This window comes from Netta rufina (genome assembly GCF_964035555.1).
Source record: "Netta rufina genome assembly, chromosome: 1".
NCBI lineage: Eukaryota > Metazoa > Chordata > Aves > Anseriformes > Anatidae > Netta > Netta rufina.
Window position 1 is genome coordinate 143,388,744 of NC_140123.1, and position 25,031 is coordinate 143,413,774.

Sequence of the window (25,031 nt, forward strand, 5' to 3'; positions counted from 1 at the left end):
TCTGTGCTGTTCTGGTGCTGGTGGTGTGGCTACACGAGGCTGCGCGAGCCACTGGAGTACCTGCGCCTCTGAAGCAGGGAGCTGGGGGGGCAATACTGGTGGGGGTGGTTGTAGGGAGGAGGTGGAGGTGGCAGGGGAGGCTGATGGACCAGCTTCATGGGGGTCCCAGGGAGCCCGCTGCCCACACCGCGCCAGGGGGTGGAGGTGCAGGAGTCGGAGGTGACGTAGCGTGTCAGAGTCTGGTTGAGGGCCGGCTCCATTCGAGCGAGGCACGGCTTGTCCAAGACAATGACTTTGACAATCTGCTGGCACTGTACAAGTGTCCCCGCCGAGGCGGGGTGCGAGGGCACCAGTGCTGTCTCCAGCCGCTCCCGTGGCATGTTAAGACGCATGCTGGGCTGCATTCCACTCTCGGGCCCCAGGGCGGAGTTGTGCTGGTACGTTTGAAGCCTGTTGTGAATTGACACCTAGTTTAGAAACAGCCAAAGAAGCATTAAATGTTACAAGACTCTTCCCATCTGCTGCTACTGGCTGCCCTGAACCCCCACCAGCAGCTGGCCTCACATGCACGAAACCCTCCCCTCTTTAACAAACGGAACAGGCACAACCCCTGGCTGCACCCCTCTCTCCCAATTGCCCCGTCGTCCTGTCTAGGCCTTAGTGCCCCTGTCCTTTCCGTCACAGCAAAGGCAGTAGGGCCAGCGTTCCCAAATGCAGAGCGACTTTGGTTGTCCAAACGGCACAGGGAACAAAAATCAACTCTATGAGTGGAGGCGTCCATGAATTCTCATGATGATGAACAAACCTCAGAGGTTATGCCCTTGCCCCCAGCTGCAAAAAAGGAAGGGGAAACTAGGTAACAGAGGTTCAGATAATCGAGGTTGTATGTTTCTGCAAAAATGACGGTAGCTGAATCTGAGAGAGAGAGAGAGACAGAGAGACTCAAGCCTTTCGCAGCTCCCTGCCTTTCTGAGTAGGAAGGTACACCACATGACTGGCTAATCTGTTTACAAAGGAAAAAGCAGAAATCTGACATACTCTAGGAAAAGACAGCTCCCTCTGATCCAGTTGATGGTTTGTCAGTGAGAGGAAATGATTTTCAAAAAAAAAAAAAGAAAGAAAAAAAAGAAAGAAAAAATGTCCGTCTAGCTCATACAATGATAAAAGAAATTTATGATGAAATGGCAGCAGATTAGATAACCTCAAAGAAATGGAAATGCTCCTCTGCTGGCAGAGTATTGCTTGGGCAGTTGGAAGGGGGAAGGGAAGGAGGAGGTCACCAGGGTCCCCACAGAGAGATGCTGATAATAGAGTCACTCAAATAAAAGAGGTCACTGAGTCCAGCTTGAAAAAGGGAGCTGGCCTGGGCTGGAAATCCTCAGGGAGGGAATGCAGCAGCAAAATGGGGCTACCCGGGTGGTGAGTGAAGCCACAGTTCCTCCTGGCAAGGACGTGGGCTGATGGAATCCCCAGAGCACAGCTCAAAACTCAGTGTCAGTCAAATGACAAACCCTGGGTAGGAACCTACAGCTCGCAGGTTGTCACGGCACTTCCAGCTAGGCAGAGGCACAGATGGGCAGATGGGGCAGTAGGGGTGCCCTGACAGTCTGTATGTTGGGCAGCAGAGCCAGCAACCATGAAGGAGAAGCTGTGGAGTGGCCCAGCTTTCCACCATGTGGGAAGAACGATGAGATGTTTGTCCCTGCCCAAGCATGGAGGTTGCTCGGGCTCACTGCACAGCAGGACATAACACCGTGTCAGTATTTATTCAGGCAGTGGAGCTGCCTCAGAAAAACTGGTTGCTGGCCCGTGAAGTGCTAATGACATTAAGATAAATGGAAGCTATTCTCCACAAAGAAACATTCCTCCCAGCAGAAATTGGAAGTTGGCTGGGAGAGGCACCTTGCCCAGAAAAGGGGAGTCTGTAGGGAAATGGGGTGCCCTCCAGGGAAAAACAGCAGCACCCACACCCCACAGAGAAGCTGAACTCTTCAAGTAAATACACTATGACAAGAGGGGAAAGAACTACCCCGGAAAAGGGCAAATTCAGGGCAACGGAGATATTCCAGACAGGGAAAGAGTAGGAATTAGTAAATGAGGTTTTCAGCGTGAAGACTGCATTTTCCTGTTTCCTCACAGGCAGTGGGAGTAAGGGTGTCTGTGAAGAAACAGGCAACCCACTGGCTGCTAGACATCCCTGCTAAGATAGAAGCACACAGGACAGCCAAGCTCCCTACCTAGGGAGGTGAAGCTCTAGGGAGAGTCTCTGATATGCAAAGGCCATGCTTAGTCCCCTTCAAGGGGGGATGGAGAGACAGAGCTGCAGAGATTGTGCAGGAAAGCTGGGCTGCAGGGGAATTCGCATGTGATGCTGCATGGAGTTAGCATGTCAGGGAAGTCTTTAGTGTGGTTCTCAGTCTCCCCGTAAGCAGTGGGGTGGGTTAGTCTACAGCGTTTGGGAGCTTGGTCCATGAGGGATGTTACAGTTATAAAAACGGATTGAAAATGCTTTGAAGTTTAGTTTGGATTTGAAAGTTGTATTACCCGTCCTAGCAGTAACTTTTAATTGTATCTCTGGAAATTGGTAAAATTGTCAGTCTGGCTGGGGAGGCATTGATTAAAACCTGAGAAAAGAAACAACAGAGAATGTGAGAAGAGCTGAAGTGAGAGAGAATTACTTACCTCAGCTGCTTCGCACTCTACTTACCTCCACTGTGCTGTCCGAGACCTTCTCCCCCAAATCCTTCTTGCCTTTGAAACAAAAGAAAAAATCTCACTCATGGGGTCAGTGCCTCAAGTCAAGAGCTGGCCCTCATACTGTGGACTGGAAAGCCCAAGGGAGAGGTAAAGGGGAGAGTAGGACTCTACTGCAAGATAAATGCAAGCCTTCCTGCAATCCGATAGCTGCTCAGTGGTTTGGAGGGAGGCCCCTGTGGGGTCCTATCTTTAGGTCCTGGTTTTCATGCAGTTCTAATGAGCTCATAGCCATTCACCACTGCACTTGATTTTTGCTGGCACGGAAGCCCAAGAGCCCAACGCAGACAAAGCCTCTGCTACAGAGAAGCTGGTCTTGCAAAAGTGATGGTGAAGACTCTGGAGGAAGTTGACAGTGCAGTTACTGTGTTGCATGAGTTCAGGGGAGAAAATGTGGCCGTGTCCTCCAGCAGTTATCTTGTACCACTTACTAACCCCTCTTTGCTGGATGTTACAGCTACAGACTGGGTAATGAGCCATAAATGGCTCTTCTAGGTTATTTGAAAAATGCATATCCTATTCAGTGAAGGCTACAGGATACAAAACTGATCACTTCTTTTCGCAGTTATTTTTACAGGAGAACACATTGGCAAAGGCAGCACTGCCTGGCCAAGAGAAGCTGGGTGGCCTCTTACCTGTAGGTGAGCTTTGCTTTGACTGTGGTTCCATCTGGGCTCCGTTGGTCCTTAACGAGAGAGTTTTTGCCCCTTGCTGTTTCTCCAGCTCCCCTACAACAGAGATGTGCGGAATTGAATGAGGAATTGGATGGATGGAAGGGCCATAGCATACTGAAGGAGAAATGTGGGAAGTCAGCAAGGAGAATTAATGCAAGAAAATGACAAGAATGTCAAACAGGAAGGAGAGAAGAATAGCTAAGAGAGAAACTGGAAAGGATGGTACATGTGGAGGAACTTACGTATCTCCACAAGACCTCTGCGTATGACCTGCATTTATACAGAACAGGTTATTGCTGCGCAGAAAGGGACCACTGATGCCGAGCTACTTGGGCTCATACGTTTGTACAGAATTATTTGCATAGTCAGAGTATGGGACGTAGGAGTCTAAGCTTCGCCATTTCAAACCACTGTACCTTAAACTCTATTTCATAACCACCACAAGCAGTTATTCCCTTTCTGCTACTGGTGGGTACTCACAGAACCTGACTGCTTTTTCACCCTGTTGCTGAACACAAGAACAATCCTGTGTAGATTCTGCTACTCATCCTCTTTGTCCTTTTTCCCGAAGAACCCACTGATTTTACCCTTTCTGCCTCATAGACACATGCAGTGTGATGGCATTAGAGTCTGAATTGTATTAGAGGCCCTTACATTCAATTCGTATCTGCTCCAGCTCTGTCACTTCTGCTATTGACTCTTTCAGATCTTCCACAAATTTCTGCATTTCCTCAGCACCCAGAGCACAGAAGTGCAGTACCTGTTTCTTCTCTGAGCCCGAAACTGGAGTCACCAGTGTGATGCCATGGGGGTAATCTGTGAAGAAGATGTGTCAACACAATAAAGAGGCATTAGGCTTTCTTGCTGGAGAAGTTGGCTGCTTTGCTGCCTTTCCAGGACAGAGAATTTCTAACATCAGTCCAGAGGAATAGCACACTTAAGAGTCTGTCACACTGCAAACGGCAGGAATTTGCAGCATTGCAGCACTCCAAGGGAACAGAATGGCCAAGCTGCAGTGGCAAGGCAAGTAGTACCATAGTGGTGCCATAGCCAAAAAACTCTAGCTCTCAGTTACAGTCAGTGTAACCTTGACTCTGAGAACCTGAGCACAGAGGTGGGACTGTAAAGCCCTCCTGAGTCTGTAGAGAGGCTAATAGGATACACGAGACCAATGCTTTATCCTGTGGGAGTTGCAGCAGGACAGGTTGGCTCCTGGACTCAAAGCCAGAACAACCATTAGCACCCACATTGGCAGGACCTCTCCCTGGCCTCTACTTCCATCAGCAGGCCCTTAGCAGGGGTGTTAGCACTGCATGTGTGGGGAACTCATCGTGCTGTGCAGAGTGGGAAAGAGAAGGATGTGGTTTTGCAGGTCTCTGCTTAGTAGTCCTCAACAGGCATAACACACTGTCAGGAATGGAAATGAAAAGAAATGTCCATGAGGCGTGCAGGGAAGTTGCTAAGCTTGTGACTGGACTTTTCTGTCTTTTGGTCATTGGCCAGTGGTTTCAGCTCCTTTTCTCCTTCCCTCTCTCCTTTGTCTACATTTAATTTCTCTCTTCCCCTGTCCTTTTCTCCACTGCTTCTCCATCTGTCTGCCTTCTCCACCCTATGCCTTTAGCAATCTTTACTAAACAAGTTAAAAGATCAACCTGCTATTTTCTGCCAGCCCTCAGCTCCCTCTGTTTGTGTCCCAGGCCCCTTTTCCCACCCTGTGTCTTGTCTCATCTGTTCAGATCACGAGTTCTTTTGGACTTCTGCTTTTCTGTCTCTGCAGAGGATACACAAAAGGATTCCTTTGCCAGAAGATCCTTGAGCACCCCCAGGATAGTCACCATACCCCTGAAAGCTGATCTCAGCTCTGATAGTGCCTCCTGGGGATGCTCAGTTATGAATGGCTCTTCTGTACGTACACGGATGTGAAAACCACTGCATGCTGCAGAGGGTAGGGGGTTGAAATGATGGCTCACTGTCAATAGGACAGAGCGAGGGTGTAAAGAACTCAGTGAAGACACAGTAGTGCTTCCTGGCAGCATATTCTGGTGCTCACAAAAACCCCAGTGGGCATCAGCCGCGCTTGCCTGGGACCACTGTGCAGCCCCTCTGCCTGTGCCAGCAGGAAGCCTGCCTGGTTCTGGAATCCCTCTGCTACACAACCAGCCTCAATCATGACACATCGTGGCTCTCTTCCCAGACCATCAAGGTCAGGCTGACTAGGGCTGGCCTCCCGCCATGCTTTGGTGGGTGCTGTTCCAAGGGCTCTGCTTCTGTCTCAGGAAGCCTTCAGCACGGCACAGCATATCTCAGTGTGGGGAGGCTGCAGCAGCACCTGAGCTTTTATCAGTGCCAAAAGCAGAGGTGAGAACTGTGACTTTGGGCTTGAGTGGAGAGGGGCTAAAGCTGGCAGCAGCAGTTTTGTCAGTGAGGTTCTGCACCCACTGTTGGCTCCTGAGAGCTATGTGGGGTGTATCTTGGGACTGATTCCCTCATGAATCCACACTAGTACCTTCCCTGCCACCGCAACAAGTCAGCCCACTTCAGTGAGCTGGAAAGAGGGACCAAGAGCCTCTTCCCATGACACTGAACCTTTTCTCAGCACCAAGTCTCAGTTTTGCCTCCCTTCCCGTTTTAACCCTGATGGAATCCCTCTTCTGATGTACGATCTCACTGGGCAATGCAGTCCCTTCCTTCCTTCTCCTTTTCCATACCAAACCCTTCCAGGCACCCAAGGAGAATCAGACTTACATTCATTCTCAAAGAGATGGAACTGCATCCCCAGCAGGCCAACTGACTTGCAAAACGTGTAGGTTGAGGAGCTTTTCTTCTTGGGGCAAAGCTTGAGGATCTGTTGGAGGAACGGATGCATCATCGGGCAAGGTGTTCATGAACAGCGAGTCAAGAAAGATACAAACTACTAAAAGCACATAGGAAAAAGCTTTTTGCAGGCTCTGCTAATTGCACATGGGAGTAACACTTGGTGACGGACAGGCTCTTTGCCCAGAAAGCTGCCTGGCACACTGCACTTTAACAACACTTGAAATTCTGTATGCATAGCCCTGGGGCCCACTAGGGTTCTGTCCCCTGGATGCTGATTTTTTGATGCCCTTATTTTTGATGTTGCAAGGGTAGTTCTCTTCACTGAGTGCCAAACTGGAAGGCTAAGGGAAACCTGTCAGAAATACCTCAGGTCGGGAAATCAGAGCACATGCGCATGCAATGCTGCCCTTGATCCCTCAGCACTAGTTCTCATGGGTCTGATTTATCACATGGGATGGAGGGGCAGCAAGGAACAAACCCATTTGCAACATCCAGCTTCCTTTTTCCATTAAACTCAGGCCTTTTCTTCAGGTGCCTAAAGCAAAACTTCCTTATTGTTCTGCATCCTTCCAGTCTCAGTGAATCTGTGCTCTCCTCCCTTTTGTACCTGTCTGAACTCTGTTGCAAGGTCCCTTGGGCAGGACACTTTAAAAGGTACTATATGTGTTTCAGGCTCCAGTAAGTTGGATATGCCATTCTACAGCCTCTGCAATAGAAGGTAATGGTTTTAAAGTGTCTGGCAGGAGACTTTTAAAGTGCATGGGAGCGCTCTGCCTACCATAGTACAAACAGCCAAACCAATGAACTCCCCTTTCACAAAATGAGTTTCCCTAGTAGCAAAGGGATGAGAGAGAGCGATGACATTACTTGGATGTCTGTGGGATGCAACAGTTTGCTTTTCAAAGGTCAGAGGAGTTTTAGGTTTGGTACGTTTTTAACAGGGAAGGATCCAGAGCTGTGTCTTGCAGTGTGGATGGACGAGGAGATGGTCTGTCCCTAGGGCAGGGGGAATATTGATGTTGCGGACTGGTTTTAGATTACTTTACAGACACTGGGGGCTAGTTTTATCACTGCAGTGCCCAAATGCCAAAGCACACTCACCACCAGCAGGTCATTGAAGAGAAAAACTTCCCTCTGGTGAGCTGCCTGCTTCTGCACTTTGTTCACGTCGGTAACTTCGTACAAACGGCTGCAGCAGACCAGCCGGCGATGGGGCACGGACAGGACCTGCGGAAGATCCACAAGAGCATGTGGGGGTTATGGGAGGTGCCAGGGAGGGTCTCCACCACCCTTAGCCCACACAAACCTGCCCAGTCACAGAGGCACAAGCCTGTTCTGCCCAGTTTGCCCACTCAATCACCTCACGACCACTCCTCACCACCACTCATCCTGCCAGCCCAGTAGCAGGGAGCCTTTGTGACTTGGATTAAATCAGAGGAGTAGAACAGGCTATAGGCAAGCCACCTGCTTATACATCCTGTCTTCATGTTCCTCTGACTTCAAGTCCCTGAGCTCATCCTCTCTCAGTGCACTGGACATCTGCATGTTTCCTGGGCACTGAGAAATGATTCTGCTCATTCTGGGTAAACAGAATGTTTCAGATCAGTTTCTGCTAAAGAAGCAGTCTCTGCATTTGGAGGTCTCCTAACCCTGGCAATCCTTGGAGAACTCATTAGATAGAGGTAGGTGAAATTGTTTCCTATCACTTTGGCTTTCACATCCTACAGGCTCACGAGGCCTGAAAGTTCAGAGCACTGCAGGGCCATCACTGAAGTATTGGCAGTCAGGACCTGCACTGGCAAACAGGAGCTGCAGTGAGATTTTTGGGCAAACAGTTACTGCGTTGGATAAAGCAAACTCTGGCCAAGAAGATCCCAAAGAAGTAGGAAAGAAAGAGAAAGCAAATGAAGGTGTTTGGATAAAAAAGAACTAATGCATCAAGGCAAGCAAGGAAATTATGATGAAAGAAAAGAAACATAGAGGAAAAAGGCAGAAAAGAGGGACAGTGAGGGAGGTGGGTGTGAGCAGGGTGAGCGGGTGCCAGCAGGGCTACGGGTGCTCACTGTTTTCATTCCAACTATGGATTTCTCCACTTTGGTAACGTAAGTCACATGGTCCTCATTGGATTTTAGCTCTTTTTGCTGGATCCTCTCATAGATCCCCACCACCAGTTCCCGTGGGATGTCAGCACCATCGTCCACTCCTGCAAAACAGAGAAAATGTTGGGCAGAATTGGCAGGGAAAAAACAAAAGGGAAGAACTGGTGGCCCCTGACAGGCAGATCTCTGCTGTGTGCAATGATGGGAAGGCAGAAAGAGAAATATTTTGCTTTAGGCTGTCTTCTTTCTTGGTCTAACACACCTAAAGCACCAGGAGCAGATACTGACTTATCTAAGGCCAATGCAGAAGATTTCATCATTCCATTGCTCTGCATGGTGGCTCCTTTCCATTTGTTCCCTAAGGTTTTATGGCTACAATTTCACATTCATATATCTTGGGCCACTCAGCAGCAACCCCTGCATTGATTTCATATAAAATTGCAAGTTCTAAATGTGGAGGAGATCTACAATAGGAACCAGCTGCTCCTCCTGCCAATGCAAGTCTCAGCTCTCCTAAATAAGAGAAACTAAATAGTAAATACTTGGTGGACTCCAACATTTGTTTTTTGTGATGTCTCCTAGGGTTAATACCTTCCTGCTAGTCTGCCTGTAATTTCGCTGTCTGGGGTCTGTCCCTTCCCTCTTTTATGTCTCCTTAAATAATTCTACAAATTTTGCTGTCCAGCCTTTGCAGAGCCTGGTAGAAAAGTTCCCCTCCACCCCTCCCTGAGCCACACACCACAAATTAAATTGCCAGTCTTTCCTCCTGAACTGAATTCCTTCAATCATTTTCCATTGATTTTCTCTGCTTTCTCTCCAGCTCCCTGGTCTGAGGCATACTACACTGATTGATGTCCTGCAAGTGAGGAGGTGTTGAGGAATGGAGAGACATTGTCATCTCCCGACTCCCTAATTCATGCCTTGGAAATATAGCCTGAATACTTTTTTTTTTTTTTTTTGGTTGTGTTTTGGTTTTGGTTTTGTTGCTGTTGTTGCTGGCTTGGTTGGTTGGTTGGTTGGTTTTTTAAACACAGGCCAGTGAAGCTCCTGGCCTATGTATAGGGCCAAAGGTGAGTCTGGAATGAACTGTCTCTCCCTGTCCACTACCTGAATCCTCATGTTGGCTGAATTCCTGTTGTGATGTGAGCTGACAGATTTTCTAGTAACTCTAAGTGAAAGTTAACATTAAAAAAAAAGAAAAAAGAAAACCTTTTGAGTTAGTTGCTGTGATACTGAAGGGGATGATGACAGGTATCAGCTCCATTTTCAGAAAATAACTTGAAAGAAGGCTTCCGTGCCACATCATACCAGTCTGAAGTGGATGGAAGATTGGAGAAGGTGGGAGGGGATGGAACAACATTGTCTGAACAGCCATGAGGACAAAGAAATAAGTCAAAGGAACCCATCGTAGTCCAGGCTCTAGACTGAGATTTACACTGGGAATGCCTTGAAGGAACTTAAACTGAACTGTAGATGTGGAGTCAGAGACTCTTGGAAGGTGGCTGACCAAGGAGCAAACACAGTTTGGAAATTAGAGTTTGTCTAGACGTCTTGTCAAAAAGGCTAAACAATACTAGGCTGCATTAGCAGATCTGAAAAGAAGGAGGAAGCAGTGGTTCTAAATATGAGTATGTTGTGACCACATTTGAAGAAATGCTTTTAGCAACCTATTACTGAGACGGGAAGGACCTTGAAAAATAGAAGAAAATTGACTTGGGGAACTGAAGTATCAGAAATTGCAAAGAGGTAATGTATGCATGAACCCTGTCAGGCCTGCAGTTACTGCAAGTAATTGCAAGCAATTAAGAAAGGGAAGTTTTAGCCTGAATAGAAGGAAAATGTGTTCATACATTCAAAGCAACAAGGAGGGCATGGGCTTGTTTAGTGGAATCCAGCAGGGTCTAGGAAGGACGGAGCTGAACAATAGAAAAATGTAATACAGTGGACTCCTTCTAAACAGAGAAATCCATTAAAAAGATGAAACCATCTCTTAAGGAAAAATGGTTTATTCCTGAAAAGGCTGGACAGCTTTCTGTGGAGGACAAAGCAGAGATTTGCCCCTTCCCCAGCAACCTACAGGACTCTTCAAAACACCCTCCTCCACGTCTGGATCACAAAGACCAGCAGCAGCCCTGGCGAAAGGCAGCTCCACTAGGTTTTTGCTGCCTTCACCTCAGTAGGATTTAGAGCAGCAAAGAGGGCAAAAAAAGCAAAGTAGGACTCTCACCTCTCAGATTGCGAATGAAGTCCTCCAGCATCATCTTCCTGTCAGGCTTGATGTTGGGGCTGTACATGTCCGTATTGAGGAGGATGATTGCAAAGGCCAAGATGAAGATGGTATCTGGGTTGTGAAACTGCTGGACCACATCTGGGTTACACATGCAGTACCTCTGGCTGTGGCAGGAGGGATAAACACACTTAACATGGAACATTACTGCAAAGTCCGCTGCTCCAGGGTGGCAATGGCCTCAGCACATGTGGATTGAATTCCTCCTTTCACTCCAACTCTCACACGAATGAGAAGGAATTGCCTGCTCTCTGCAGGCCAAATTACCCACCAGTGGCTGAAGCTGGCCACTAAAACTTCAGCCTTTTTGTTCATAGAAGCCAAAATAGCAAATGACAGTAGAGAGACCACCCAGGCTGGGAATGTAGTGGTAATGCAGCACAGGTCTACTCGAGCCTGACTTGCTAAATACAAAGGACTCCTCTGGATGCACCGAAGGAACAACCCAGCACCCCTGCAAGCCACAGGACTGCTCTTCCTGTCAGTCACCAATGAACAGGGAATCCTTTGCTGGAAGACATGTCAGGGCTGGCTTACTCTGGCCCTTTGTGCCCGTCATGCCACTCAACACCCATCAAGAACATTGATCTGCAGCAGTGGGACACAAGACTGTGCTTCAGAAGCCCTTCTACGATCAGCTTCTTTAGGAAGAAGGTCTCTGGCCGTTCATTACATTGCTGCTACATGTTTTCTGTGCTGGGTGTGCTCTCTGCTTCCAGATAGTTGCAATAGTGGGGCCACAGAGCTCGTTTTCTTACCTGAAAGCTTCAATTAGCCGCTCAACCTTCTGCGCCTCCCCCTGCACGCGGATGTGGGCCTGGAATTTCCGCAGTGCCTCATCCAGCTCCATGCCTGAGAAGTCCATCTCATCCACCACGCAGCTGTGGAAAGGGGACACGGCCTTCGTCAGCACCTCCTCCTGGGAAGGATGCCAGGCAGGCTCCTTCATTGCAGTGCCCAGGCTGAGATCCCAAGGGAAATGACATGGGAAAGGCCCTGAGACATCACTACAGATGCCCAGATGGTTCTTAAAAATGGGAAAGGTTTCAGACAAGCCATTCCTGCATTTTACAGAAGGTAGGCAATTCTTGTGCCTAACCACATACATATGTGTGTGTGTGTGTGTGTATATCTATACATTATAATTCATATATATTATACCATACTCAACATACATACATATGTATACAATAGATATAATTCACATATCTGTATTGATATTTACTGTATCTATATAGATATTTAGGTAGTATATTGATATAGATATTTAGAGACCTATATATGAACACCAATATCGATACAGATACAGATCCATCTGTTTCTGCCTCTCCTGTCATCTGGCAATCCTTTTCACATTGTCCATGCCTCCTTTCCTCCCAGCACAGGCACTAGTTCACTGCCCATGTATCCATCCTTCTCTTATCTGCATTCACTGCACTCATCCTCTCCTTACCTTCTATTCAGTCAAGCATACATCCTCGTTTGCAATCCGTACTTTCTTCTCCACTCTTCACCCCCACCCAAACGCTGCAGCAACAATATTCACTGTGTCTTTAAAGGCCAAAGCTCACTCAAAGTAAATGTGAAATGGAAGCTCTTGTCTAAAAATAACATGACACCATTAGCTGGCTTGTAATATCAAGGCTGGGTAAAGCTCTGCTCATTTAGTCAGACACCAGGAGTCCCCATCAATTAAGTCTGTCCAAAGCACTATTCATTTTGCACATTTCTATCCGTTCCACACGATGTTTTCCATTTCCTCTATACTTCAGTGCCACGATTCCCTCTTATCACAGGAAATCCTTCACCTCTCACATCTGGTATTGCTTTTCCTTCACAGCAGACTGGTAATTCATAGTCAACTTAAATCCTCAAAGAGAGGGATCCCTTCTCTCTTGTATCCCACTAAAGTATTCTCATTTTACAGAAGTCCTACTGCTAGTCTCCAAAATGTACTGCTACAGTTCTTCCTGTTTGTATTAGTTAAATCCTCTAGTTCTTATTCTTACTGCATGATATTTTGGTCTTCATCTGTAATGGCAACACCTTCCCCATGTGGCTTCAGCACATTTTGTTAGCATGCTCCTGGACCAGTTCTGTCCAGGTCATTGCTGCAAACATTCATCAAAAGACTAGACTCAGAAAACTCTGCTCATAATCTCCCTTAAGCCCAACTTCCCATCTCAGCAGAGCATGTAGGCACTAATGTCTGCATCAGCCAATTCTCTGCCCTGTTTATGATTCCTCTGCTAATATCTTTCTCTTCCACGCTCAACTAAGAATTTCTCACACCACATGCTTTACTGAAGTCTAGAATCATCTTCTGTATGTTCTTTGTCTAGAAAACCATTTTTTTATCAACGAAAGACTGAAATCAGAGGATGAATCTACTCTCTACAGGCTTTGGTATGTACCATTTACCTTCTTGTATGCCGTTATTTCTTTCCCATAAATGTATTCTTAAATCTGACATTCTGATAGACCAAAAAATTAACAGATGCAAAAATCCCATTTTCTTTACACCTTCCTTAAGTATGAAGTTACTAGTATGCTAGTATTCAGTCAAATAGTACCACCTGGACATCACAAACATATTAAAAATTCAATGAATTCATATTTTCTGCCTCCATATCCTCTGGATGCTAATTCTACTTTTCATTCCATTGATCTTATCCTCTACATTGTGTTTGGTTTGCCTTTCTCATGTTGCAAATGATAAACTGACCCCAAATTTAGGGTTAGGAGGAAATTTTCCCATAGACAGCTTGTCTGGGACTGCATGAGGAATGTGGAAAATGAGGTAAGTGGAAAATAGAGGGGGAGGGGATTAGCTTTCTTCTGGATCCTTCCAATTCCTAGTGTTCCTGGAAATTTTACCACCTGAACCTTTGCTAATAAATGTACGTGCTCTAATCAGTTTCTTCTGCTTTTGCTGTGATATCCTGGAAATTTTGCTGTTAGTGTTTGCAATCATTCTGCAGTTTGCTGTAGGCAGTGTTTTGTGAGCTAGGCTGTTGAATACTATGTGCAGCCTTGCTAGAACAAAAAATTGTTGCATGATGTCTCTAATGGGTGAGGGATACGGTTCAAATGCTCTGAGACCTCCTTCTATTCCTGCATTACCCCAGTGGTTCAAGAGCTGAGATACTGCTAAACCAGAGTAACATCCACAGAATACCTTACCAAGAGCTCTGGATGAAAGGAGGGTGTTCAGTATCTTCTAAGGCTGGAGTAGTTATAATCTCAACCAAGAAACATGGTCTCTTTCCCCACACAAATTCCATATAATCAAATGTAGGGGGTCAAGAGCAAGGGCAGAGAATCAACGGGTCTGCTCTCACAGGAAATCTTATACAAAATCTTTTTTTCCCTCTCCAGCAGGTGGGCTGCAGAAGCACTTACAAATCGTTTCTGGCAGCAGTGAAAACTTCCTCTACTGTCCCTTTCCTTTGTTATTTTTATTTTTTTCATACTTGCACTCACTTGTCCCTTGGGTTGCCATCAAGGCATTCCGCTTCTTGGAACTTATCTTTGATACTAAGAAAAGTTTTTCTCTGGTTAGTTATTATCGTGTTCATAGCTGCAAACACCTCTGCAGTTGGACCTTTGTTATTATTTTGTAATCCTTCCTGATACATGATGTTTCTCAGCATTGACCCCAGTGATTTTGCTATTACTGTCTGCTTCCAGACGCATGAAAGCAAAGTCCTTGCACACACAGTGAGATCTGCTCAGGTCATCCTAGTAAGCCCAATCCACCACCATTAAATCATGTATCTTTTCCTCCTTCCCTCACTGATCAGTCCATCCCCCTCCACGCCGTCTAGTCTAACACATCCTCTGTTTTATGTCTGATCTCAAATAATAAAGTCAACGCTCTTGATACAGAAGGCATCAAACCTCGATGAGGACAAGTAGTGCAAGGTGGCTGTTTATAGCTCTTTTCAAACTCAAACAGGTATTGCTACATGAGTTATGCACTGCTTCTCCTCCGAGAGTTTTGTGCACAGAGTGACAGATGGGGGTTTACCTTGTAAATTCTAAGCTGAAACTCCTGGGGGTCCCTTATGTTTGTCCCTCAGCCCAAAGTAGGGTGTCCCCTTGTCCTAGTTCCTGAGAGACGTTGACCAACCTGAAAGGACAGGTTAGGAAGAAAGTTTGACTTTAGCAAATCTGAGCTTGCATTTGATTTACCTGTCAAAGCCTGTGCCAAAGGCCTGAGAAATAGCTCCTAGAGGAGCCACCAGATATGCTTCTGCTTTCTGCTGCTAGGCTGACAGTAAAATGAATGGTGGATTATAGTTTTCGGATATTTTTTGTGACACAGTGAAGTCCATTCAAAGGGCCGGAGAGCCTTGTGCCTTCAGGCTGCTTTGTTCCTGCTCCTGTTCTAGGTGGCTACATGTTTTGCTGTCTTGCCTGACCTCAGGTTCCTGTGCCAGCTCCCATTAACTTTCTGAAGGCGCTGTCATGCCCACGTACGAACTCCCCTGAAATGTAATGCAGCTTCTCTATGGGAGGTCTTTTCTTCCCAAAACAGAGACCTTGGAAGCTGACACACAATATATTGGCAAACATACTGCAAAAAGCACATTCATCTCATCAGCCTCCAGGGCTGCGATGTCAAAGGCAGCAGAACCACATGCATGAGGAGGCTGTCTCTCCCCCAAACTGGATTTGCCAACGTAAAAGACAAAGGATGAGCAGAGATCCTCTCTGCATCCTAGGAATAAACCAGCGGCTTATGTGTATGTGCCAAAACCAGTGCTGAGTTCATTTTTCCACAAACAGCAGCATGCCTGTGAGATGCCTATTCCAGGACCACCAGGAAGCCTGAAGGATAAAAAGCAGGGGTGGAGGAAATGCCTTATAAAATCTCCTCCTGTTTTAGTTCTTTCTCTCCCATGGACTTGCAACAAGCAATGTGAGTTTTGCTCACAGGACACCCATAGATGTGTTTAGCCCACTACCTGCAGGACAGGACTTTGGACCTTCGGTTCATGTTGCTGAAGTGAGGAAGAAAGGTGCTGGCACCTTGCCTCATAAACAACGCAGTGCCAGCTATCCAGGGGGAGCTTGGTCTGTCCCGAGGCACTCAGCAGACTGGGACCTCACAACTGCAGAGAACTGCACTCCCAGTGTCAGGTGATGGGACCGAACGGTGGGATCCAGTTGCACCATTTTGCCCTTTAATGTCCATGGTGGCTGTGCTGCCTCCGAGGCTGCAGGGCATGGGTCCCCCCAACAGTGGGTGGACACGGTGGCATCGGGGCTGTGAGGATTTAGCACAGGGCTAAGCACGGCAAAAAAAAGCCTTTTGGCAAAAGGATTTAGAGAAGGCAAGAAGCAGCTGTATCGTGTGGGGCTGGGATCTGCTTGCCCAAGCGTAATGACCTATTTTCCAGCTTTTCCACTCAGGTGACAATGCAGCAGGAGCCGGGCTGCAACTAAAAGCGTCCGTGCTGAACCTGCAGCCCATGCTCAGGGAGGGGGCAAAGGGGGAGGCAGTCAGGTGGAAAGTTTAAAACCACGAGGCTCGAAGATACTAATAAAAGCCATCCCTCTTCTCAGCATCCCCACTCCTCTGCTCTTTCTGAAGACAAACCCGGCTTAGGGTGAGCAGCAGAGGAAGAGGTCAGCTCCCTGGGAGAAGGCTGCCCTGCAGGGGTTAACTGGGGCTCACAGTAAGAAAAGTGAGTGGGACTCACTGATTATTTGCACCAGCAGGCAGGGGCATGTGTCCCAGTCCTGCCCTCCATGCAGCACCTCTCCCTGCCCTCCTAGTGCTAGGGCAGCCTCTGCAATGGACCCCATGGCCCACACCCTCTGTAGGAGGTGCTGTGCTGCACGTACTGCATGCTCCCCTCTGGGGCTGCTGTGCCAACTTGTCCTCCCAGGACTGCTGGTAGCCCACATGGCTACTTACTTGGGCATCCAGACCTGCCGAAGTGAGAAATCGATGCCCTGACTTGGGCCAAAGCTGTCTTCCAAAGTGGAAAGCTGTTTCCAGAAATGTTGGCTGTGCAGAGAGGGTTCTGCCCATCTTTCACCTCTCCCTCCAGGGGACATTACAAGCCTCTGTGCAAAAAACAGCATTTCCCTGGGCAGCCAAGCAGGTTCAAGCTGTACCTTCAGCCCTGGCAGCTTGGCATGGGAAAGCTTCTCTTGTTCACAAGCCTGATCTGTGCCTCGGCTCTGCTTGCAGCAGGAGGTCAGAACTGCCTAACATGTTCTTCCCTCTGTTCTCTGTTTCCATTGCATCGTTATCTACGGCTCCACAGCACAAGCGGCAGCACTGTGCTGCTCAAACCCTCCTGTAACACAAGTCCCCTATTGATCCTCTGTAACGTCCTTAGTGAGGAGGGGAAGGTAGGCTAGTTTGGGCCTACCTGTCAAGTTCACTCTGCCAGTCAGAGGAATCTAACACTTCTTTGAAAAGACAGCCTTTTGGCTGGGTTTCCAGCTCTGAATTTACACTCCTAAGAGCAGTTTTTCTCTCCCTGACTTCCCAGGAGAGAAGGAGAAGACACTACCAGCTTGACAGACATGAGAGCTGCTCACCCGCAAGGAGAGTGTGTCTAACAGCAGCTCAGAGTCTAACAGCAACCAGCCCCGATTCAGCACAGTGCCTCCTCTGCCTGAACCCCTGCCCCTTTCCACTCTGACAGCGGATGCACCAGGACAGCCACTTCTGCACTTGCAAGTGCCACGACCTGCGCACAGACCATCCAACATCACCAGCACAGCCAACTCCATTCATGGCATCACTCACGTTATCTTGCTCATGAATGAACAATAAATAGAAAAAAATCCTGAGTCAGAAACATGTAGGGGAGGAATGAACTAAGGTGAAAGAAAGGATGAAGGTGAACAAACACAGAATGAAGAGTGTGCAAAAAGAAATAAACAAGACATCTGAGAAGCTAATACAAACAAAGAAAGAAAAGATATAAGGAAGATAATGTGCCTCATTTAAAAAGCGTTAATGCATTGGCCCTGACTTTTTCAAAGTAGCAAAATGATTTTCCCGCAACACTGGGCAGGCAGATTGGATAAAAACTGCTCAGTACCAGAACAGTGCCCTAACAGCCCAGGCTACCTCTCTGCAGCCGTATTCCCTGGGCTGACAGATCCTGAAACCCTGGGGTAGGTCCCCAGCGACTCCTCACAGCTGGCTGCAGGGCAGGTTGTGAAAGCAGGTGCTCACAAGCAGAGGCTGGATCTTGCTGTGCGGTGCTTGACCACCATAAGTGGATCTTTCTGCGGTTGGATGCTTAAAATTGGTTACAGATGGGATTTACTCCTGTTACATAAAATATTTAAAGCTAGATGTCCAGCCTAAAGTAGCACAAAGAGAAAAACAGCACTCGGGAGGCCTGTGTCTCTCCATTGACTAAAGGAATTCATAAACTGAGAGATGACGCTGAACTTGGTGGTAGGTAACAATAGGATACATCCTGCTTGTAAAGATTGAAGCCTTGTCTGCAAGGGAATATTACATACTGCGTCTCCCTAAAAAAAACAAACAAACAAAAAAAAAAAAAACACAGTTTAGGGAGATTGAGCAGTTTAGTGTTTTCAAAGGAAAATTGTAGTTAGATACTCTTGAAAATCCCCTACGCTCTCCCTTGTTCTTCTGGTTAGTGTGTATAATTACCTGTGAGTTATCCAGACACCTTTTCTGGGTTCCAAGAAAATCAATTAAAGTTTGAAAGATAGAGTAGGAGGATGAAAGGGAGAACACAATTTAAGGATGTTTAGGGGTTGGACAGCAGGTGTGGGAAGCCGAAACAGCATACCAAAAGGCTTAAGCCTCTTACTGTATTTATCCCCACTCACCCCCCACCATGCCCATCAGAAGCTTTGCAACCAGCCTGATGCATCTCTGGAGTTTTGCATTTGCTAGGCAGGATCTTCTTCACAGTGCCAAATGCCACTGTGCACTCCTGAGCTCGGTTGCCTGACTCCAGGAGCAGAGATCAGTTGTCTTGTTTGTCATCCAGCACCGCTCCAATACCCATGGAAGCCAAAATAAGTTTGCAGAGCAGAGACTAATGGCTGGACTTACAGCTGAGTCTGGAGTTTGTAACCCAGGCAGCTCTACCCAGCCTCCAAATGCACAAGGGAGGCTGAGGCTTTTGTAGATGTTTTAAAAGCTGTCCTATTATTTATTCATGCGCTTGAGTTAATTCAACCTGGCTGCAATAGAAACAATGCTTACAATACACATTTCTAACACAAGTTTTTGCATCAAGCGAAAGCTAAACTAACACAGCAAGTGGCATCAATAATTGAAATTGCTTTCGGGGGGGGAGAGGATGGGTCAGAGAGGCTCCAGGGCCAGGCCTGGGATGTGAAGGAGCAGAGATGTGTCCCCCTACACACAGGTTTGCTCCCTGCAAGTGGTTAGTGTCTGTCCAAAGGCTACAGCCCGTCAATGGCCATTGTGCCTGCGCATTTGAGCTTGCTGAGCAGTGCCTGTTCTCCTTCTGCCCAAGGGACAGAAGAATGGTCACTTGCACCACAAAAATGAGAGTGGGATAGGGCAAGTTGTGCAGAAGCTACATTAGGAGCTATCCTGACTGCGAGATGCTCTCAGGGGAATACCACGCATCCTAATAAAGTGGGTAGATGTGGGGACTGCAAGACAAACATTGCCGACTCCATTCTCCCAACCTGTGCCAGTGCTCCTGAGCTAGTCTGATACGGGACTTGTTCTTTATTCACACCAGTGAAATGAGAACCAAACTAGGTCTTAGCCAGTTCTAAAATGCCAGAATGTCTTTGAGCTGCCTCATGCACACGCACAAGCAGCTCAGAAATAGTGACTAGCCCTTGAGCTATAGTGCACTGGAAAATGCCAGCACACTGCACAGCATTCCCAGTCCTCTTCTTCCTCCTGCAAAGACAGCAAAAACGTCCAGGGTGATAATCCTGGGTGAGGATTTCTACTGGCAATGCCTTGTTTCCATGAATGCTACACCACTGTGTGTGCAGTCATTGCCCAGACAGCTCTCACAAGCAGCTGATGAAAATTTGCTTGCAAAACCCACCAGCCATTTCTATCTGCAAGCTCAAAACTAATACACAAGAGAATAAAAGTAACTGCAAACAGCACAGATGCAACTAGCAGAATGCGTTTGGCAATCTTTCTGTCTTTTTTCCCTTCCTGTTGTAGAACATTCTGTGTATATTTTATGTCTACTTTTACCTTTGCCTTTAAGGAAGACAAGTCAGCAATTTATTGTGAAGAGGGTATGGCAGCAGGAATTGTTAGTGCAAGAACATTATCTGTTGCTTGGAGAGATCAGATACAGGTCTGAACCCAGAATTCAGACTATTCAGACTCAGTTGCTTAAAAACACAACCTCAACAACTTCTTACCTCTAAGCTTTGCTTTCTCCGTCTGTAAATAGGACAGCAAGTGCAGTTCTTTACAGTACATTTGGCATGCTATACTGAGAGACACAGTGGAAACTGTGAGTAATGAGGATGATGGAGTAGGGGCACAGTTTAAAATGGCTCTCCTGCAACATCCAGAGACAATAGAGGCAACTACACAGCAGCACCTGGGCATTGAGGCTGGGAGGCAGACAACAACCTTTGTGAATCTGTTCACAGGAGCTGCTGACACATCTGTAGTCACATGTGAAATGGAAGAACATGATCATTTGCAGGGATCAAATTTAGGACTACAAAGAAATGCCAGGCCATTGCTATTGCAAGATCTCCCTGTCTGTGTAAAGGCAGGCTTTGGACTTCGGCACAGTATCTGTCAGGGGAAGCAAGCCCATGCATTGCTTGCTGGAAAAAAAGAAGCAACAAATTTTAATTGTAGCTCTCAGCACGATGAGACTGGAGAAAACGTGACTCATTGCTGGCCAAATCAATACCCATACAGAATATTAAAAATAGGGCTGGACCAAAGGTGAGGTACCCGCAGCAATAGGTAGCAGCAATTGCAGCAGGAATGGATTTTGAAATTTGGGCCCAAATTTGGCTGCTGAACTGGCATCCTCCCCACATGGAGCACTGCATTTAGCTCTTGGGCCCCCAACATAAGGACACAGAACTGTTGGAGTGAGTCCAGAGGAGGGCCACAAGGATAATAATAAAAGGAGTGGAGCACCTCTGCTTTGAAGAGAGGCTGAAGAAGTTAGTGTAGTTCAGCCTAGAAAAGAGAAGGCTCCAGGGAGACCTTATAGAAGCCTTCCAGTACCTAAAGGGGGCCTACAGGAAGGCTGGGGAGGGACTCTTGATCAAGGATTGTAGTGATAGAGCAATGGCTCTAAAAGAGGGTAGGTTTAGATTAGATACTAGAAAGAAATTTTTTACTATAAGGGTGGTGAGGCACTGGAGCAGGTTGCCCAGAGAAGCTGTGGCTGCCCCATCCCTGGAGGTGCTCAAGGCCAGGCTGGATGGGGCTTTGGGCAGCCTGGTCTGGTGGGAGGTGTCCCCGCCCAGGGCAAGGGGTTTTAATTAGATGATCTTTAAAGTCCCTTCCAACTCAAACCATTCTATGATCATATGACGATTCTATGATTTTTCTGTGGAGTAGAAGTGGTGTGTGTGTTGGATTTAGGGTTTTTGTTGGACTTGTTCAAGAGAACCGTCAAGTTCAAGGGAGATGGAGTTAACATCTTGGAGAGTGGGAGAATACTACAAAGGACTGCCTAATGGAAAGGAAGCTCTCCGTAAGAACTGTGCTACTGCCTAATGAAAGAAAGATTTAGCCGAGTGCTCATCATCTCTAGAAATGGGTCTCTGAATGAGCTTGTTGCCCCCTGACCACACACATCACATCACCATGCATGGCAGCCCTCACACTCACGCTCTAGCATAAACTCCCCTTGCCATCACTGCTGTGGCTCACAGGGTTAGGCAGAGGCAGTGTACCAGTGCTTTTTATCATATAGAGAGCTGTGCTTTCTCCTTCTCCCTCATCTGAATGGCAAGAAGTAGACCAGGACCAAGCAGCAAATGAAGGCTCATCTTGGTTCCCCAGGGCTGTCTGCAGAAAGCATGTCATCTTGGACAACGCTCAGAAAAATGGGTTAAGATGCTTTTCTTCCCAACGCTTCTATGCTTCTCCCGTGATGCTCACAGCAGGGGGCTGACAAGTTAGCAATAGTTAGCAACATGGAAGGCAGAGCAATAGGCAGGCACTGAAGTAGCATGTATGGGTCTTAGGTGCTTCCAGGATTTTGCAGCCCAGATTGCAAGGCCTGAAAAAGTCTTCAAGTGTAGGCTCTTCAGGTGTAGGCTGAGAGATGCATGGCTTGTGTGAGCAGGAGAGGGTCACAGTGAATGAACTGAAGGGAACAATCCAGAAAAGACAGCCACTGAACAGAAGCAGGGAGGAAACCTGGCATCTTGTTTGGAAAGGGAATGTTCCCCAATGCCCAGTGACTTACAGACTAAACCATTAGTAGCAGGCCTCTTCATTACCACCAACAGGATGAGCTCCTTGCTTATTTTCTCCATTGAGTGGCTGGAAAAATGGAAAATCCCACCCACTGCAAACCCGGACAGCGAGAGAGCCAGCATTTGCTGTCTTGCTGGACTCACAGCAAGGAATAAATGTTCTTCATCCTCTGCCTCTCTCAGCACTTCCCAGAAAGCATCAGAGGTGCTTTATCTGGATGGGGTGAGACTCCAGTCACAGAGTTCCCCAGCCACAAAACCTCCCAGCATCACTAGTCTTACCCCTGATGGTGCTGAGCTCCTGCTAGCAGATGGCAGGCCCTCTGGGAAGGATAAACTGAAATGAAAGACTTGCTGATACAAAGGGGCAAACACATTGCTTGGAAATGCAATGAGGGGCACCAGACAGGGAGTGGGAATGGTGCAGCCAGGGGCAAGGTGGGCTGGCGACTCCTTTATAGGGCAGGGAGGAGAGGAAGAGGCTTCCACACTTACTCCAGGACATCTCTGTTGAACTGTTTCTTGCTGTTGCCCAGGAACTCCCCAATCATCTGGCGGCTGAGGCCCTTCCTCTGGAGCAGGAAGTGTGCCACTCCTATCGGGGTATCCGGGATGAAGCCTCGGGAGATCAGGAACTGGATCCCTTTGTCTGGGTTTCTGAAAAGAAAGGACAGGGACATGGTGAGTTAGCAGAACGCCTTTGAGGCATCATCTCGTGACTTACAGCATTGCAGTCCTCAGGGTGTGCAGGGACCAGGGATGAGAGCTGGGCATGTGTCCCTTTGCTACTGTCTCAAGGAAGCTGGGGTTGCACCTTGTGTAGGGCAGATGAAGGTGAAGGAAAGCCTTAGAAGGCATTGCTGCCATGGGCAAACGAGGTTCAAGACACAGAGGGGGATAAGCAAAGGGGAGGGTACATTTTCTGTAACAAAAATTCATTCTCTTTTTCATACATTTTTACTGCTCAGCGTTGAGTGACACTTTCTGCTTTCCTCACTTGAAATCCCATGCTCATATTTGCATTATTTCTTCCTCTAGTCTTCCCCACCCTTAGCTGTATTTTTCTTCCCTTCTCTATTGATTTGCCCCCTCAGGCAGAAATCTGTGCTCGTGTGTAGGTGGATGAGAGCATGCACCTGGAGAACGCCTTGTCAGAGCTGGGAGAGAGCTGTGCACGGCTCTCAGACTGAGGGCTTTTCTCCCTCGCTGGCTGTGGGTGTCCCTCTCAGCTCAGGCTGGGTGCTGAGTGGGCCCACCTGCCTGTCTGGGGGAGCTTTTCTGCTTGGTGGAGTGCCAGTGTCTGTGCCTGCCTCTCAGGGTGTAGCATGTCTCTACCAGTACACACATCCATGTGTGTGCGCGTCCCCTGTACATGCAGATTTCTCTTGTACCATACATGTTCCCAGGAGCCTGTTGTGTCCACACATTTTGTCTTTTTCCATATGTCTCCTATAAGGACACATGTTTCTATGCATCCTGGGAGCGACCGTGAGTCCATGGGGGTGCCTGTCCCACAGCACACACCGGAATGAGTGTAAGGGTGCATCATGCAGGGGGGTTTCTTCCTATACCTCAGTCTGTCCCACTGAAGGGCCTCAGTCATGGTGCACTATGGCTGAGGGGAATTAGTGCAATGCCTGGAGGATTTCCACATTTCTTTCATTCTCTGAGCTGGTGAGCGGGGAGAGGTAAGAGGGTAGCACCCTTATGAGATGGAAGAAAGGATGACATACTTCCACCATTAACCCAAATTCAAGGATCTTTGGCAAGGCTCAAGGACTGAGTTTGCTTAGGCAGTTCCCTGGGGTGAGGAAAGGATAGGATGAGATCTCCGAGCACGTGAATGCATGATATGTGCAGGCACAGACTGTGACACTGTCAGGTGGTGAAGAATGTGGGTGAACAACATATGTCTAGCTATAAGGGGATCTGCACTCAGGAGAATGGCCTGCTCCCTACAGGGGCTTCATGGTTATACAAAAAGTAGTTGGGCTTAAAATAGTTCTGCTTACTCTGTAATGTCACAAAAAAATAATATCCTGCACAGTGTGGCATCCTCAGGAGAAGTGTCTGGGAGAACAAGTCAGCCCATTACATTTACAAACAGGAGAGCTGCAAGATCCAATGTTGAAAAACCCAGCCCTTCTTCAAGGAAAAGCAGCAGGGTCCCTTCTGTATTGTCATACAGATCTCCTGGTTCACCTCTGAAGAGCACAGGCTAAGTTTTCTGCTAAGTGCAAGGGTTAGAGGGACATGGCTGAAGTCAAGCTCAGCAACACAGGTTCATAAAATGGACCTTCAAGTGCATACTTCAGTGTTTGGCAAGGATCAGTATAGTGTTCAAGGCAAGAGGATGTTCTCAGCTTCACCAGTGTGACTCCAAAGCCACTGGACTGACTTTGGATTCATTCCAGAGGAACCGGGAGCTGACTGTGGCTAGGAAAATGCAGCTCATATACTGGCATAGATATGAAGATTTCAGAAGGGATGGCACACACATAGCAAGAGGATGTAGGATAAAGCAGTCCAGCCCTGACAGCCCTCCTGCACTCCCCAGAGTGTAACTCAAATATACATGAACATACAAATCTTTCACTAACAGCAGCCTTACATCAGCCATTCCCCAAATTCAAGCTGTTCCCCACAAAATCCTGATAATGATACAGCACCTCTGCAACTAAACACCTGCAGATGTATCTCACACACTGCAGCATGTGCCTTTTACCAGATGTGAAGCAAATAGCTTCATTTCCCCCCCTCCTGAGCTCCTTGCCATTTCCCTTCGTGTTGCAGGGGTGTTAAGCACGGCCAGCCAATGCTGCGGGATTCCTCACGTCCTGCTGGCTTTCCCTCTGCCCACGCAGCCAGCTGCCCACACACGCTGAGTTACTGCAGCAGTGCTGCATAACGAGGCACTCTCCCTCCCAGGGAATCCACCCCCTCGCTGTGGAGGGGGCACAGGGAAAGTGCCATAGC

At 47.6% G+C, this 25,031-nt stretch overlaps 1 protein-coding gene across 1 annotated transcript in view; it reads right to left on the reverse strand.

The window, feature by feature from the left end:
* Window positions 1-29: 29 nt before the first annotated feature.
* IQSEC3 (IQ motif and Sec7 domain ArfGEF 3) overlaps window positions 30-25,031 on the reverse strand; it is a gene marked incomplete at both ends in the record, with an annotated part of 96,520 nt that continues 71,518 nt past the window's right edge. The window contains 10 exons of the mRNA XM_084306389.1: window positions 30-467; window positions 2,708-2,751; window positions 3,390-3,482; window positions 4,083-4,244; window positions 6,174-6,273; window positions 7,347-7,472; window positions 8,309-8,448; window positions 10,572-10,738; window positions 11,390-11,512; window positions 22,551-22,712. Coding sequence (XP_084162515.1) covers window positions 30-467; window positions 2,708-2,751; window positions 3,390-3,482; window positions 4,083-4,244; window positions 6,174-6,273; window positions 7,347-7,472; window positions 8,309-8,448; window positions 10,572-10,738; window positions 11,390-11,512; window positions 22,551-22,712 — 1,555 coding nt within the window. The remainder of the gene's footprint in view (window positions 468-2,707; window positions 2,752-3,389; window positions 3,483-4,082; window positions 4,245-6,173; window positions 6,274-7,346; window positions 7,473-8,308; window positions 8,449-10,571; window positions 10,739-11,389; window positions 11,513-22,550; window positions 22,713-25,031) is intronic.